The sequence below is a fragment of the Chenopodium quinoa genome, unplaced genomic scaffold, assembly GCF_001683475.1.
Source record: "Chenopodium quinoa cultivar QQ74 unplaced genomic scaffold, ASM168347v1, whole genome shotgun sequence".
Lineage (NCBI taxonomy): Eukaryota > Viridiplantae > Streptophyta > Magnoliopsida > Caryophyllales > Amaranthaceae > Chenopodium > Chenopodium quinoa.
In genome coordinates, this window is record NW_018745454.1 from 633051 (window position 1) to 646424 (window position 13374).

Genomic DNA, 13374 nt, shown 5'->3' on the forward strand with positions numbered 1-13374 from the left:
ATGTTGTTAGTTGCTACCATATGTTTAATTTAAAAATGAAAGAGAAGGGGAATTAGGGGTTATAAGGAGGATATGCAGAAATTGAGTGGAAAAGGAGAAAAAATGGCTGAAAATGGGTCATTAAACATCTCTTATTCTATGCAATAATTTGGCAAAAGGTAGTTTCTTACAACATGAAGTGTGTTATAAGATAGTTTCTAAAAATATCTATTGTTTAGGGCTTTGTTTGACATTGTTGTTTTGTTTTCAATTTAGTTTTGTAGAAAACCAAAAACAAGAAACAAGAAAAAGCAAGGTGTTTCTACTTTTCTTTTGTCAGTTTTCAAAATTATCACGAGTTTTAATAAATTTGATTAATTTTTTTATTCATTATATGACATATATCATATGATTTTGAAAAACAAAAACAGAAAACCACAACGATGCCTATCGACCTTTTAAAAGGTAGTTTTTTTTTAGAAAAAATGACTTGCATAAGGTAGTTGTTCACAAAAAGTCCAATTTTTTTTTTATTAAATTTTGATGTAAACTTTTTAAAATTGATTTATATAGAGTTTTTTTTTTTTTTTTTTTAAAAAAAACAATACTTTTTTATTGATATTATTTATGCTTAATGTTGTATCTTAAAAAAAGAAAAAGAAAAAAAAATATTGTGATTAACATATTGTTAACTAGGAAATTTGCCATGTTTACAAACTACAAAGTAATATTACAAATGTTGGACATCTTGTTAACAGCAAAATGGATACATTTTTTTTGTTTCCCTTCAAAACTTTGTATCTTATTCCGTGGGCAGATGCTTTAGAAATCTTGAGATCCTTTTCAAAAAAAAAAAAAAAAAAAAAAACGCACACACAAAAAAAAGGTTACACGTGTTCCATATGGTATAAAATATTATTTGCAAAACAAATTAATAACACAAAATCAGATTTTGATGGTCAAAAAAAGGATCTTAAGACCAGGAACAATACTGCTTATTGGCTTATTGCTAAGCACAGTATATAATACTGTAAAATAAAAAGTATGGAGTACTACATTTAATTGAGCTAGATTGTCAATGATTGTGACTTGTGAAGTTGTGGGTAAGATTATCTTCATACGGGCTGTCGTAGGCTCGTTGCTCGTATCCCCCATTTTAATTGTCGGACCGGTATTCTTTTAAGGACTTCGGTCCTTTTAGGCCCAATAATAATATCTACGTCCAATATGATGTGTCAACGGTCCACACTTTTTTTTTATTTTTTTTTTGGAAAAGATCATGCAAAGTGTGAGAAAATAAGATTATGGCAAAAATGTAAATAAATCAACAACATTTAGTCAAATATAGGACCCATAGTTGTTGATTTATTTACAGAATTGTCATGTCGATTCAATAAAATTGCTAAATTATTCATAAATTTGTCATTTGATAAACAAGTTAATGGGGCTTCCTCGCGAGCCTAAACTCCTCACGGACACCACGATCCAAATTAAGGTTGTTTGTTCAACCCTAACTAGGAGCACTTTAGGTGAGGGAACCTCTTATCCTTCCTCCCCATCCCAAGTCCTCACTTCTTAAGGTTAAAAGATACTCTATATTACCTATCTATTAAGCCAAACTTTACTTGGTTGACCATTTTAAACAATTGTTAAAAAACTTGAAATGAGTATATATATTTTTGTCAAAATTTAATTTAAAAAAGTATACCACTAATTATCATCTCAAACCCACTAAAATATAGATGAATATAAGATAACTAGCTTATAAAGATTAATACTTTGTATAAGACTTGTAATCAAATTTTATCTACATAATTTATGTTTTTCTACAACTCTTCCCATACCAAAATCTACTAGTGATTCATGAACCAAGGGTCCAAGGAAATTCATAGTCATGTATAATTTGTAACTCAACCAAAAGCTTAAACTCATGGTTAAGGCCCAAGATTATGTTTTATACAATAACCCAATTTGTGCCAATAATTAACCCAATTTGGCAATAAAAACAAATTATTAGTACTTCAAATCTTATTAAAACATTAATCTTATACATTAATTGATCCTAATTAATTAACCCAATAAACTATTACCAATTGTTTTATTTTTATCACCAAAGAATAACAAAAAGGCAACTTAAGCTATCCCACCAAAAAGCTAAGCTAAGGCATCAATTCCCTTCCCACCCTCTTTCAAAAAATGCATCAATGAATCATCACAAAACAACATTCAAAAGTATAGAATTTCAACAACAAAAAACATACAACACTAAAAAAAAAAATGTTCATCATCATCAACCAAACTAATAACCATGCTACTCTTCTTCTCTTCCTCATTTTCCTACTTTCTTACTTCTCCTATACAAATTCCTATGTCTTCATCTATGCCGGTTGTTCTCAAGAGAAGTTCCAACCCTCGTCGCCTTTCGAATCCACCATCAACTCCTTCCTAACCTCGGTTGTCACCTCCTCCTCGCAAACCGGCCTCTACAACACCTTCACCCCAGGAGACTCCTCCCCTAGCACCTCTTCCTCCGACTCCCCGATTTACGGGCTTTACCAATGTAGGGGTGACTTAAGGCCTTCAGATTGTACAAGTTGCATCCAAAGTGCAGTCACTCAAATAGGCCTAATATGCCCTTACTCATATGGTGCTACCCTACAACTTGAGGGGTGTTATGTACGATATGAGAAGTTCAATTTCCTAGGAAAACCCGACAATACGGTCATGTACAAGAGGTGTAGCCGGAGCTCAAGTGATGATGCTGAGTTCTTCCGTAGAAGAGAGGATGTTTTAGCCACCATACAAGGGGCGGTTAACGGGTTTAGGGCTTCGAGTTCGGGTTCGGTACAAGGGTTTGGGCAGTGCTTAGGAGATTTGAACTCTAATGATTGTTCAAATTGTTTGAATGAAGCTGTTAAAGAGTTGAAGACACTTTGTGGTCAAGCTGCTGCTGCTCATGTTTTCTTGGCTAAGTGTTATGCTGAGTATTGGGAAGCTGGTTACTATGACTTGTCCACTCATAGTTCAGGTAACTTTACTATCATTTTCACTACTTAGATTAATTAGATTTTTATTATTGCATAATATGTTGTTAGTTTTAAAATTTTAATAATTTAGGGTTCGTTTGGCAATACTGTGCTTTTCTGTTTTTTGGTTTTTTTTTTTTAAAAAAGTATACTCCGTATGATATATGTCCCATAATGAATCAAAAAAATTTAAACTTATTAAAATCATGATAATTTTGAAAATTATCAGCAGAAAAGTGGAAACACCTTTTTCTTGTTTTCCTATTTTTGGTTTTAAAAAAAAAAAACTGAAAATTAAAACTGATGCCAAACAAGCCCTTAGCTAGTATAAATATTTTCCTTTGATTTTGTACAAATATTTTTCTTCAGATCAAATTGAAGGGACAAAGTAGACTTTTTAGTACACTTAATTATGTGATTACTTTCACTTTTAGTTTCATTCATTTTGCTACTCATACTTGAAAATGAGTACTAAGTCAACTTTAGACCTTTAATTTTAAAACGAGAAGAGAGTAATGTACTTTTTCACTTTCATTTTAACTTGCAAATTCCTCTCTAAGTAATTATACATTCATGCATACTTTTTATTGGGAAATTACAATTGATGTGATAGTTATAAATTACATAGTAATAATTTTCTTAATTATATGTTTCTTGGCTGCTTGAATTTTAAATATAATAAGTCGTCCACAAATCAAATTTAAAGTTTAATATATTAAAAAATTAACATCTTAATATAAGACATTAATATCACCTTACAAAAAAATAAGTGCCTTTTACAATCGACAAATCTTGAAGAATCATTGTCCATCTAAGATTTCTCCATATGTATTGTACTTTTGGACATTTTGTCATCGTGGAATACAATCAATACCCTACACTAATTCATAAATTCAAACACTTAAATTCACACTACATATAATAATGGACAAATAACTGCATATATTAATTGGTAAAGGTGATTAATGTTTCATGCTAAAATTTAGTATAAAAGTTGGCATTCATCATGATTTTTAGATTATCTAGGATGGAATATTTCTAGAACCATCCTCCCACTACCTTATAAATTACATAGTGTATAGTGACTAAATCTAGTGACCAAGAACAAGCTAGAGATCGAAGATATTCATTTAGTTAAAATTTTGAAAGACCAAAAATATAAATGGTCAAAAACTATTCATAATACTTTTTCTATAAAGTAAAAGTATCAAAGCATATTTTTGATACTACTTTATTTATTTCTTTTAAATTTGGTCACCTTCACTCTCTTGCATTGATAGTGCCCTTTCCTTGGATTATAATTAATCTAATTTGTCTTATCGCCTTCAAATTTTATTCTTAATTGATTATTCCATTAGTTTTTGATCGTAATCCATGTACTTTTTGATTTGGTTATCATTACTTTAGCATGAATGTGGATGATAATAATGATCATTGTCTAGCTAGATTAATTTAAACCATTAATATGGAACCTTTCAACATTTCTAGCAATAATTGTGGCCAGTCTTTTAAATATGTATGGTGGGTTCTTAATTTGGCCACACACTCATATTACTTGCCCAAGCAAAAGAGAACAATGAACCATAGTTCTTGACTATAATAATATACTCCATCCGTTTCATAATGTTAGTCCCATATACTAATTTGGGCGTTTTAAAAAGATCTACCCATATTGAATATATTTCATTTATAACTTGATTTTTTTTTAGAATTAATTAATTTTTGATTGATGACATAACTCTAAGTAAGGAAATATTTACCTTAAATTATGCAATTATGACTTATGCTTTTCTAATAAAAAAATAAAAAAAAAATCAAATAAGGTAAACTAATCATGTATTATGGTGTACTTTAATGTTAGATTCCAAATATATTTCTTTTCTTATTTTATGTGATTGATTCTATATGGGACTAACATTATGAAATGGAGGGAGTAATATATAATAGCTAGTACAAAGCTACCAATTCAAGTCGCTTAGATATACGTACTTCAAAGAAGCTAAGGAACCATCACTATTTAAGATCGATAATATATTGGTATATTACTTCATTTGCCTCTAAATAATGAGTCGAAATCCATGTCTTCTTGATAGATTGTTTCGATATAGTAGCCTACTGTAAACATTGGCGGACCTGGCCTTTTGCATGGTGAGTCAAATGACTCACCAGGCCCAAACAAAATTTCTGAGCTTTTTTTAAAAAAAAACAAAAAAAAAATTATTTTCTTTTGTTGATTTTGTTGTTGTTTGTTTGGTAAACTTTGAACCTTTTGTTAATGTTGTTGGGATTTTGGTGAAATTTGAACCTTTTTGACCATGTGAATTGTACTCAGTGTTTATTTAGGGTGTTTATTGATGTCAATTATGTCTGTCAAATTGTCAATACACCATTGGCTTTGGTAGATTTATATGGGGTTTTGCATATGTGCTGATTTGATTGGCGATTCGGACGATTGCTTATGATATAGTCAACCCACCCTAATGATATAGTCAACTATGTCTGTCAAATTGTCAATACACCCTAATGCTTGTAAAGATTTTAATCTTGTCAATTATTAGAGAGCTAAGCTTGTCATGTTGTCAAATTTTTTTTTACATATTTGGTTATCGATTGTGACTCACCAGTCGGAAATTCCTGGGTCCGCCACTGACTGTAAACCGACTTTGGAAATTTTAAATTTTATTCTAAATTGCATCATTTTTAAAGAGTTTTAGAGGATGAAAGATTACATTATTGAATTGATATACATGGTAGACTGCACCTATCGATCGTAAATTATTTTTTGTTTGCTTTCTATAAAATTCAGTTGTGGAAAACTATTATAGGATAAAAAGAAGAGTAATTAATACTAGACATAATTGTACTTTTTTTATTTGGTTATTACTTATTAGCATCTTTGTGGATGTTAATGCATGATTTTTGACTAACCTAAATCAAACTATTTACCATTCATTTCAACATAAATTTGCATCAATAATTTTGATAATTAATTACGTAATGTATGGGAGAATATAATCTTAATTTGGTCACGCTTTTATATTACTTGTCCAAGTATAAGCGTACAGCAAACCACGATTATTAACCATACCATGAACTCAATAATTCTTATCTCAACGTACCTAAATAATAAGGTGTCACATTTATGTTAGGTTGTTCCAAAATAAATACTTCATATTCGGTTCCTTTCAAAAAATAGTAAACTATACTTATAATGCAAGCTCTTCTTTTCATGCACCAAACCACTTGTTTTAGGGGACTAATCTAAAAGGTGACTAAAGGTGTTTATCCACTTATAACATATAATTGCACCAAAGTTGCTACCATCAGACAAAAGAATATTTTTATGCCCTACATTAGAATGTATTTAGTTCTTTTTCATTTACAATTAGAATATTTTTACTTTATTTATTTATTTATTTTTATGATGATCTTATGATTAAATTACTCTACTTGATACATATGTATCATATAATTGATGACATTATCTTGTAAAAATGTAAGATATTGTATGTCGCACCTTTAGAGTTTTGTTGATATAACTTTAGAATCAGTAGTGGTCTTGAGCTAGTTTTAGCACGCTTCAACTTTTTTAGGGGCATAGAGTTCTATATTAATTACGTAAATGAGTTGGTGATCATTGGACACTCCAACTCAAACTACATTTGGCGTTTAAAATTAATTGTCACATTTTGTTTTAGTTAGTCATATAAGTTGTATGATTACTAAATCATCATGATTTATATTTGAATTTATTAAGACTAATTGTAATTTTCCGTTCCTTGTCTCCATGGATGTATAGAAGCGTCACACGATGATGAAGTTGCAAAAACAGTAGCTATTATTGTCGGAATCATCGGAGGAGTTGCAATTTTGATCGTTCTTCTATCCGTTTGTCGGAAATCAGCTCCCGGTGGCAAATAAATTTGTTTAGTTTTTTTTTATTAATTTGCATTTTGTTGAATTTTGTCTTGATGCAAATTTTCAAATTAAAAGAAGCTAATTGCTTGATCAATTCATTATTTAATTCAATTTTAATCTTTAAAGTATTTTAATTTAAAATTAATATTATGCGGAGTAGTTCTTTATTGTGTAATAAATAAATTATATGATTAACAACTAAAATTAATTTGGCAAGAAAAAAACATTATTATATTAAAAATATAAGGGATACTATATTACTATATGCTATTGACATATTTATCATACTCCACTCTTCAGCTGGTATAAAGTTAGATTATATTCCCTTATATTATCTTCTTAAAAGGGCAGCAACAGTGATTCTCTTCGATCTTTCAAGCCTTACCAATTCAAACAAGCAATTTAGTCGTCCTTTGTTTTATTTATTTATTATTATTATTATTATTTTTTTGACCCAAAATTATTATTATTATTATTATTATTATTATAATAATAATAATAATTATTATTATTATTATTATTATTGCAATATAACTATATAAGTATGCAAGGTGTACGTTGTACATATTAATGGGAATTTATGGAACTACCATGTTTTCTTATAATGCTTCATGTAGATTTTTATATATTATCGCCTGTCAAACGGGCAATTAAAATTAAGTCATTAAGGGATAAGTAATAGCCTTATTTGGCCTCAAATTAAAATTAAGGCTTTGCGTTGGACAAATGAATCTTAATTATTCATTATACACTAATATGTTGAGAGGGATGATGATGAATTAGATAAGAAATACACAAAAAATTCATGATAATATACACAATTTATTTTTTATTTTTATATTGGTAGACCAGATAAGAAGAATTGTCATATTAAATTTAAAACTTGTACAAGTCAACTTGACTTAGTACGGAATTGAATCCCTTAACTTCAAAATTGAAACTCTAGAGAGGTGCAATTTATATCATTACATCAAACTTTAACTTGGTATAATATAACGTACAATCTATAAAGTTTATAGTGAAATTTTTTATGTGATTACTTATGAGAAGAAAATCATACATGTGACATGTTTTCTAATTTATACAAATTATTTCGATGTAATCCATGTATACAAGTAATACAACTCTTTATTTGAATTTACAACTCTGCTAATGAATTATCTTGCTATATAATCTATGACTCGTTTTTGCCTAAAGGCCAGACGTAAAAGGTACACCAGTACTAGACAACCAAGAATCACCAGCAATAAAATTTTCAACAGTAAACTTCCTAGCCTCGGAAGGACTTGTTATCACATGGTAACCCGGCCAGTTAATCCGATTCGACGTTGATGACCCGGGACCCGTATTAGCATACTCCCCATAGTATAGAGTGCTAAGGGCAAAACTGCCATCCCACTCTAGCCATCCTTTTGGGTCAACTATATTGCTAAAATATGTCTTCATAAAAACAGTCCTAGAGTATTTGCGCCAAGGCCGGCCCAAATATGTCTTAGACCCTTTTTGGTCCTCGGCCGAGCTGACCCGAGAATTATGGATCGATATACCCGTATTCTCATTTGGGTCAGTCCGGCCTTGGGCCGTGATCGTGTTGGTCCCAGCGGGTGGATACCGGGTATAAATGTTACAATTTTGAATCACCACAGCCGCGTTTCCAAATATAAAGTCTACCGTACCATAAATGTTACATTCACGGTAAAATTGACGATTTGAGTGAACGTAGAGAGTGTCTTGGTATCCTTCAAAGCTACATTTGTAGAAGACCGATAGGTCCGAGTTCGACCGGAGGGCTACAGCTTGGTGGTTTGATGGACCGGCCGTGTTTTGGAAAGTAATTCCTTGTGCCATGAAACCACTACCTACTACGGCTGAAAAAATGAAGACCAAGGTAATAATAATTATTTAATGATATTTTACAAACGTAAGCATTGTAGACTTAAGAGATAAATTGTTCAAATTTCATAAGCTACCAAATACCAATAATTAGAATAATGAATAATCACATATTTTTGAAAACTTTAGGTTACATTATCGTTGTTGTATTTTATGTCGTTTTACTTTTGGTTCGCTTTAATTATTAACTTAGTAATTTAGTATTAATTAGGTAAGCTAAAGAAAAAAGTTACTATATACTTATCTCAAACCGTTAAAACTTAAGTTAGTGGTTCACATTTCTTTCGATCATAATCTTAAAGCAATTACTGATTAACCAAATATCATTCCTTTTATAGTAACATTTTGTTTTAGATATACAATTTTGTGCTACGTTACCTTAGTAAAGTATAAACATAATTAAGGATAATAAAACAAAGATGAACTTATCCGTGATCAATAAAAGGAGATGATGTTGTAAGATATTCCCTCTTTTCTTACGTTGAAAGACTTAATGTTATTGGAGTTTTGAAAACTACCAATCTAGATGATTGAATATTGTTCTGCATGCAAATTATGCTGGTTAAGAGAACTAGCTAGCTAGGTGCGACATAATATTAATAAATCAGGAATAAATTATATTATAGCAAGTCTTGTATGTGGAAAGCTAAGTCACGCCAAATTATATCTGAATAACTTTTTTATGAATTTGACTTTTAGATGATTTAGACGCATATGAAAAATTAAATTAAACTTGATTGCATACAACTATTTTATACAGTATCTTACTATCTTCTCATTGTATTGATAATGATAATAAATAATAATAATAATAATAATAATAATAATAATAATAATAATAATAATAATTGCATTAAATATTAAATATAATGTGAGGAGAAATATTGATAATTTATCTTTACTTGTTTTCCATTTTATTAACATTTATAATTTAAAATAGACATGCATTAAGCTAAAGATTGGTCTACATGTACGTATGATCTCAGTTTTATTATATGACCCCTATTTTCAAAGACATTATTAATTTAAATTAAACTTACCAACAGTAGCTGATCTATATGTAGTGAAACCACCTCCAACACTTTTGCTTCCAGTGATAATAGTCTTCCCAATTCCATCACCTAAAAACATAATATTCTTCAACTTACTACCTACTTCTATATTCTCCTTATAAGTTCCTGCTTTTATATGAATCACAAACCTCTCACTCCCTTTTCTCCTTGAGGCAGCACTTATTGCTTGCCCTATGGTCTTATAATCCCCTGACCCATCTCGGGCCACCACTAGGTTTGCCTGAGTTCTCGACGATTGCAACAACTTCCGGTCACTAGGCCTAACCCAGTCCGGGAACTCATCCTTGGGCTCATCCCAATTAGTATGCCCTCGAACCTCACTAACCGATCCATGACTATTTATAGCAAGTGCATTTCTAATCATGCATGAAACATTAGCATTGGACAACATGGGCATAATATTTTTGGTAACACCCAAGTCATTAAACCCATTTTGGCATGTTTGAAAAAGGGTTAGGGCTGAACTGAGCCATGCCTGAGTATCAACTCGGGTGCAACTAGGGGTGTTCATAGTCTGGTTTAGATGTTGAACACTCATCTCGTACAACTCCAAACAATCCTTCAACGCCGCCTTTTCTTTCTTATTCTTACAGCTATGTCCTATAGAGTTTGCATTTTGATGAGCTTTTTTAGCATTTTGCATGGCACTTTGCATCATCATATTAAGAAAATCTGATTTTCCTTTGATGGTGGAAGAATATTGGTTATGGGTAAGGTAATATTTGCATTGTTTAGGGTATGGTGTTTTGTTACACCATGATGATAAATTGGGAGGTCCATAACCTTCAACTAATAAAAAAGGAGTAAACAAAAATGTGAGAAATACAAGTATTTTTGCTAAGATAGAATAATAATAAGCCATAATTTTGTTGGGTGATAAATATATGAGAGGTTTATTTAATTTATTTGAGGTTTGTATAAGGTGGTATTTATATTGCATGCATGAGATAATGATTCATGTAAAAGTTAGATTGGATGGCGGTCATAGTCTTATAATTGGATTATTGACAAGCTAAATAAGTAGGTAATGGAAAACTTATTAACATTTCCATTTTTTGGTCTACTTTAATTACTTACGTAATACGTATAGTTCACCACCCAATTGTAGATAGATAGATGTTCTTCAATTTTTTCTTTCTTATGATCAATCGATCAAAAATTTCAATTCAACCTAGGCAATTATATATAACTTTTAGAGTATGTAGTTTGATCAATATGTTTGTCTCTCTTTCTTCCATAGAACTATACTTGGTATGATCAAATTGTTTAATGAACCCGATTTATGTGTAGGTAACCACTAACCAAGTCAGATAGATGAATAATTTTTTGGTGTACTCAATCTTAAAATCAAGTCAAGCTAATTAGAAAACTGATACCGAATTATCTATAATTATTTTTGTTGAACTTAATTAATTTACTTATTTTGCTGAAGCTTTTAACAATAAGTCGCGAGGGGATGATAAACCCTTAATCTTGATATTTACTCAAATAACCTTGTTCAACTACTAGCTTAGAATAACAATTGAAAAAATGTACCAATTTTTAATGGTTGAATTGTGATGATGAAAATTAAATTAAACAGTCTATTGAAAAAATTCATCACGTACATGGTATAATAATTAATAAGGGTGATGCATGCGATTACGTAAATGCCAAGCATAATTTGACAAATATATGAATAACAAGAAATTATATACTCAATATTTCATAAATTAAACATTTATAATATTATATGCATGTGGCACGTTTTAATAGAATTATGAACAAATACGGGTTCAATTTACATCATAATAGAAATCTTTTTGCTCCCAAAATAGGTCTACATTATAGAAAGCTATACAATCATCGTTTTCAGAAATAAATGTCGTCCATAACTTAGCTTTCTTTCACGACAATATTTTTCTAAGCACGTAGAAAACGAAAATTAATATATTTTTACTTTATAAGGAAATTCAAATTAATAGCAAAAGGTGGAGCTAATGACAATTTGATCGAGCAAGCTAAGTATAGGGCGACAGTAAATTGTAAGAATTGAAGTTGCTACATTATTATGAAAGAAACGTGAGGTATAATTGTACGAGTATATAGATGAATACGCGATGACTCTACTTTTTATTAAAGAGTCTAGCACAATGTATACACGAAATATATGTATAAATATATTAGGCACCCTAATCTGGTGATGAATGTTTTTGCATTGTTTAAGCTAGCTTAGCCCCTTGACACAATGCACAATAAACAAATGTCAAACCAAGACGTATAGGTCATGTTTAATTTAATTAAACTTAATGATGATTAATAAAGTTTGTATGAATTTTATGTTTTGGTCCATTATACAACATTATTCGGTCAGTCTCATTAAATTTAGTTGAAGTAGAAGTACCATACAATGTCAAGTTTAAAGACTAAAATCAAGCTAACTTCTAAATTAATCAAAGTAATAAAATTATTGATCTGAATTAAGGTAGAAGTGCAAATCCATTCCAATCAAATTATTAAACAGAAATCTCAAAACATCCCACCAAATTTATTTTTTTGAAACATCCCACCAAATTGTAACCAATTGAAAAGAGGGGAATTGTACGTAACCAACAAACTAATTAAAATTTTCAATGCCAAACTTGAGAATTGAGTATATTGAATGATCACATAATATAGTTCCTTGAGAGTTTAATCCATTTGAAAAATCTAATTATCCAAATTCAAAGTTTCAAACACACATACTTGTATTAGTATAGTAGTGCTTATTATTTGATCACTTGAAGTTGATGACATGAACTTGTGAACCAAGATCTAACGAACTTGATTAGAGGTGGCCGCGGAAGCTATCCTATCTCTGATAGAGATGGACAAGTTATCTTTGTCCCCATGCATGCATACATTAGTAAAAGCTTTGATTGGATATGTTATTACCATTTGAATTTTCAAGTCTAATATGATTGTTTAATTTGACTAATTAAGTTTTAACCTACTTGTATACTACTACGAAATATAAACATAACGAACATTATTAATTGAGATTTGTTAAATTTGTGTTAATTTGTACTACCTCCGTTAACTTTTATTTGCAACTTTGGAATATTTAATGTCTCACAAATAATACCCCAAAGTTGCAAATAAAAGTTAACGGAGGTAGTATATATATTTCTTTAACACTCAAACTCTTTTTCAAGTATTAAAGGAATCTTAACAGCAGAATTAACCTAATTCGGTCAAGACGTCATTGTCGTAACCCCTTCATGGAAATTACAAGGCGACGTCATATTTAACAAACTTAATCGCACGAGACTAATCTAGCCGTAATAATATTTTTTTAAAACAATGATCGAGATGAATAAAAACAAAACCTTAAATGAGAAAAACTTTAAGATGGAGTATTTGCAAAGAGGAAGTAGTAATCTGGGCTAATTCGAGAATTCAAGCCCATACATAAAAGCCCACAAAGATAATAAGTCGGTCCACGTGCCAAGTTACCAATCCAATTA

General features: G+C 30.3%; 2 protein-coding genes across 2 annotated transcripts; one reads left to right on the plus strand and one right to left on the minus strand.

The window, feature by feature from the left end:
* Window positions 1-2188: 2188 nt before the first annotated feature.
* On the plus strand, window positions 2189-6995 carry LOC110714287 (cysteine-rich repeat secretory protein 15-like). Its single transcript, XM_021892790.1, has 2 exons — window positions 2189-3007; window positions 6805-6995. Exons 1-2 carry the CDS (start codon window positions 2257-2259, stop codon window positions 6924-6926), a joined length of 873 nt encoding a protein of 290 aa, XP_021748482.1. The 5' UTR covers window positions 2189-2256; the 3' UTR covers window positions 6927-6995.
* An 897-nt stretch (window positions 6996-7892) lies between these two features.
* Window positions 7893-10803, minus strand: LOC110714498 (pectinesterase 2-like). The gene is made up of 2 exons (XM_021893028.1): window positions 9857-10803; window positions 7893-8791 (listed from the first exon to the last, which is right to left on the minus strand). The coding sequence occupies exons 1-2, from the start codon at window positions 10749-10751 to the stop codon at window positions 8115-8117; spliced, it is 1572 nt and encodes a 523-aa protein (XP_021748720.1). The 5' UTR covers window positions 10752-10803; the 3' UTR covers window positions 7893-8114.
* Between the last annotated feature and the right edge of the window lie 2571 nt (window positions 10804-13374).

Coding starts and splice junctions, on each gene's coding strand:
- LOC110714287 (XM_021892790.1), top strand. CDS start 2,257: ATGTTCATCATCATCAACCAAACTAATAACCATGCTACTCTTCTTCTC. Junction 3,008..6,804: donor CTTGTCCACTCATAGTTCAG/GTAACTTTACTA, acceptor ATGGATGTATAG/AAGCGTCACACGATGATGAA.
- LOC110714498 (XM_021893028.1), bottom strand. CDS start 10,751: ATGGCTTATTATTATTCTATCTTAGCAAAAATACTTGTATTTCTCACA. Junction 8,792..9,856: donor ATATAGATCAGCTACTGTTG/GTAAGTTTAATT, acceptor TCATTTTTTCAG/CCGTAGTAGGTAGTGGTTTC.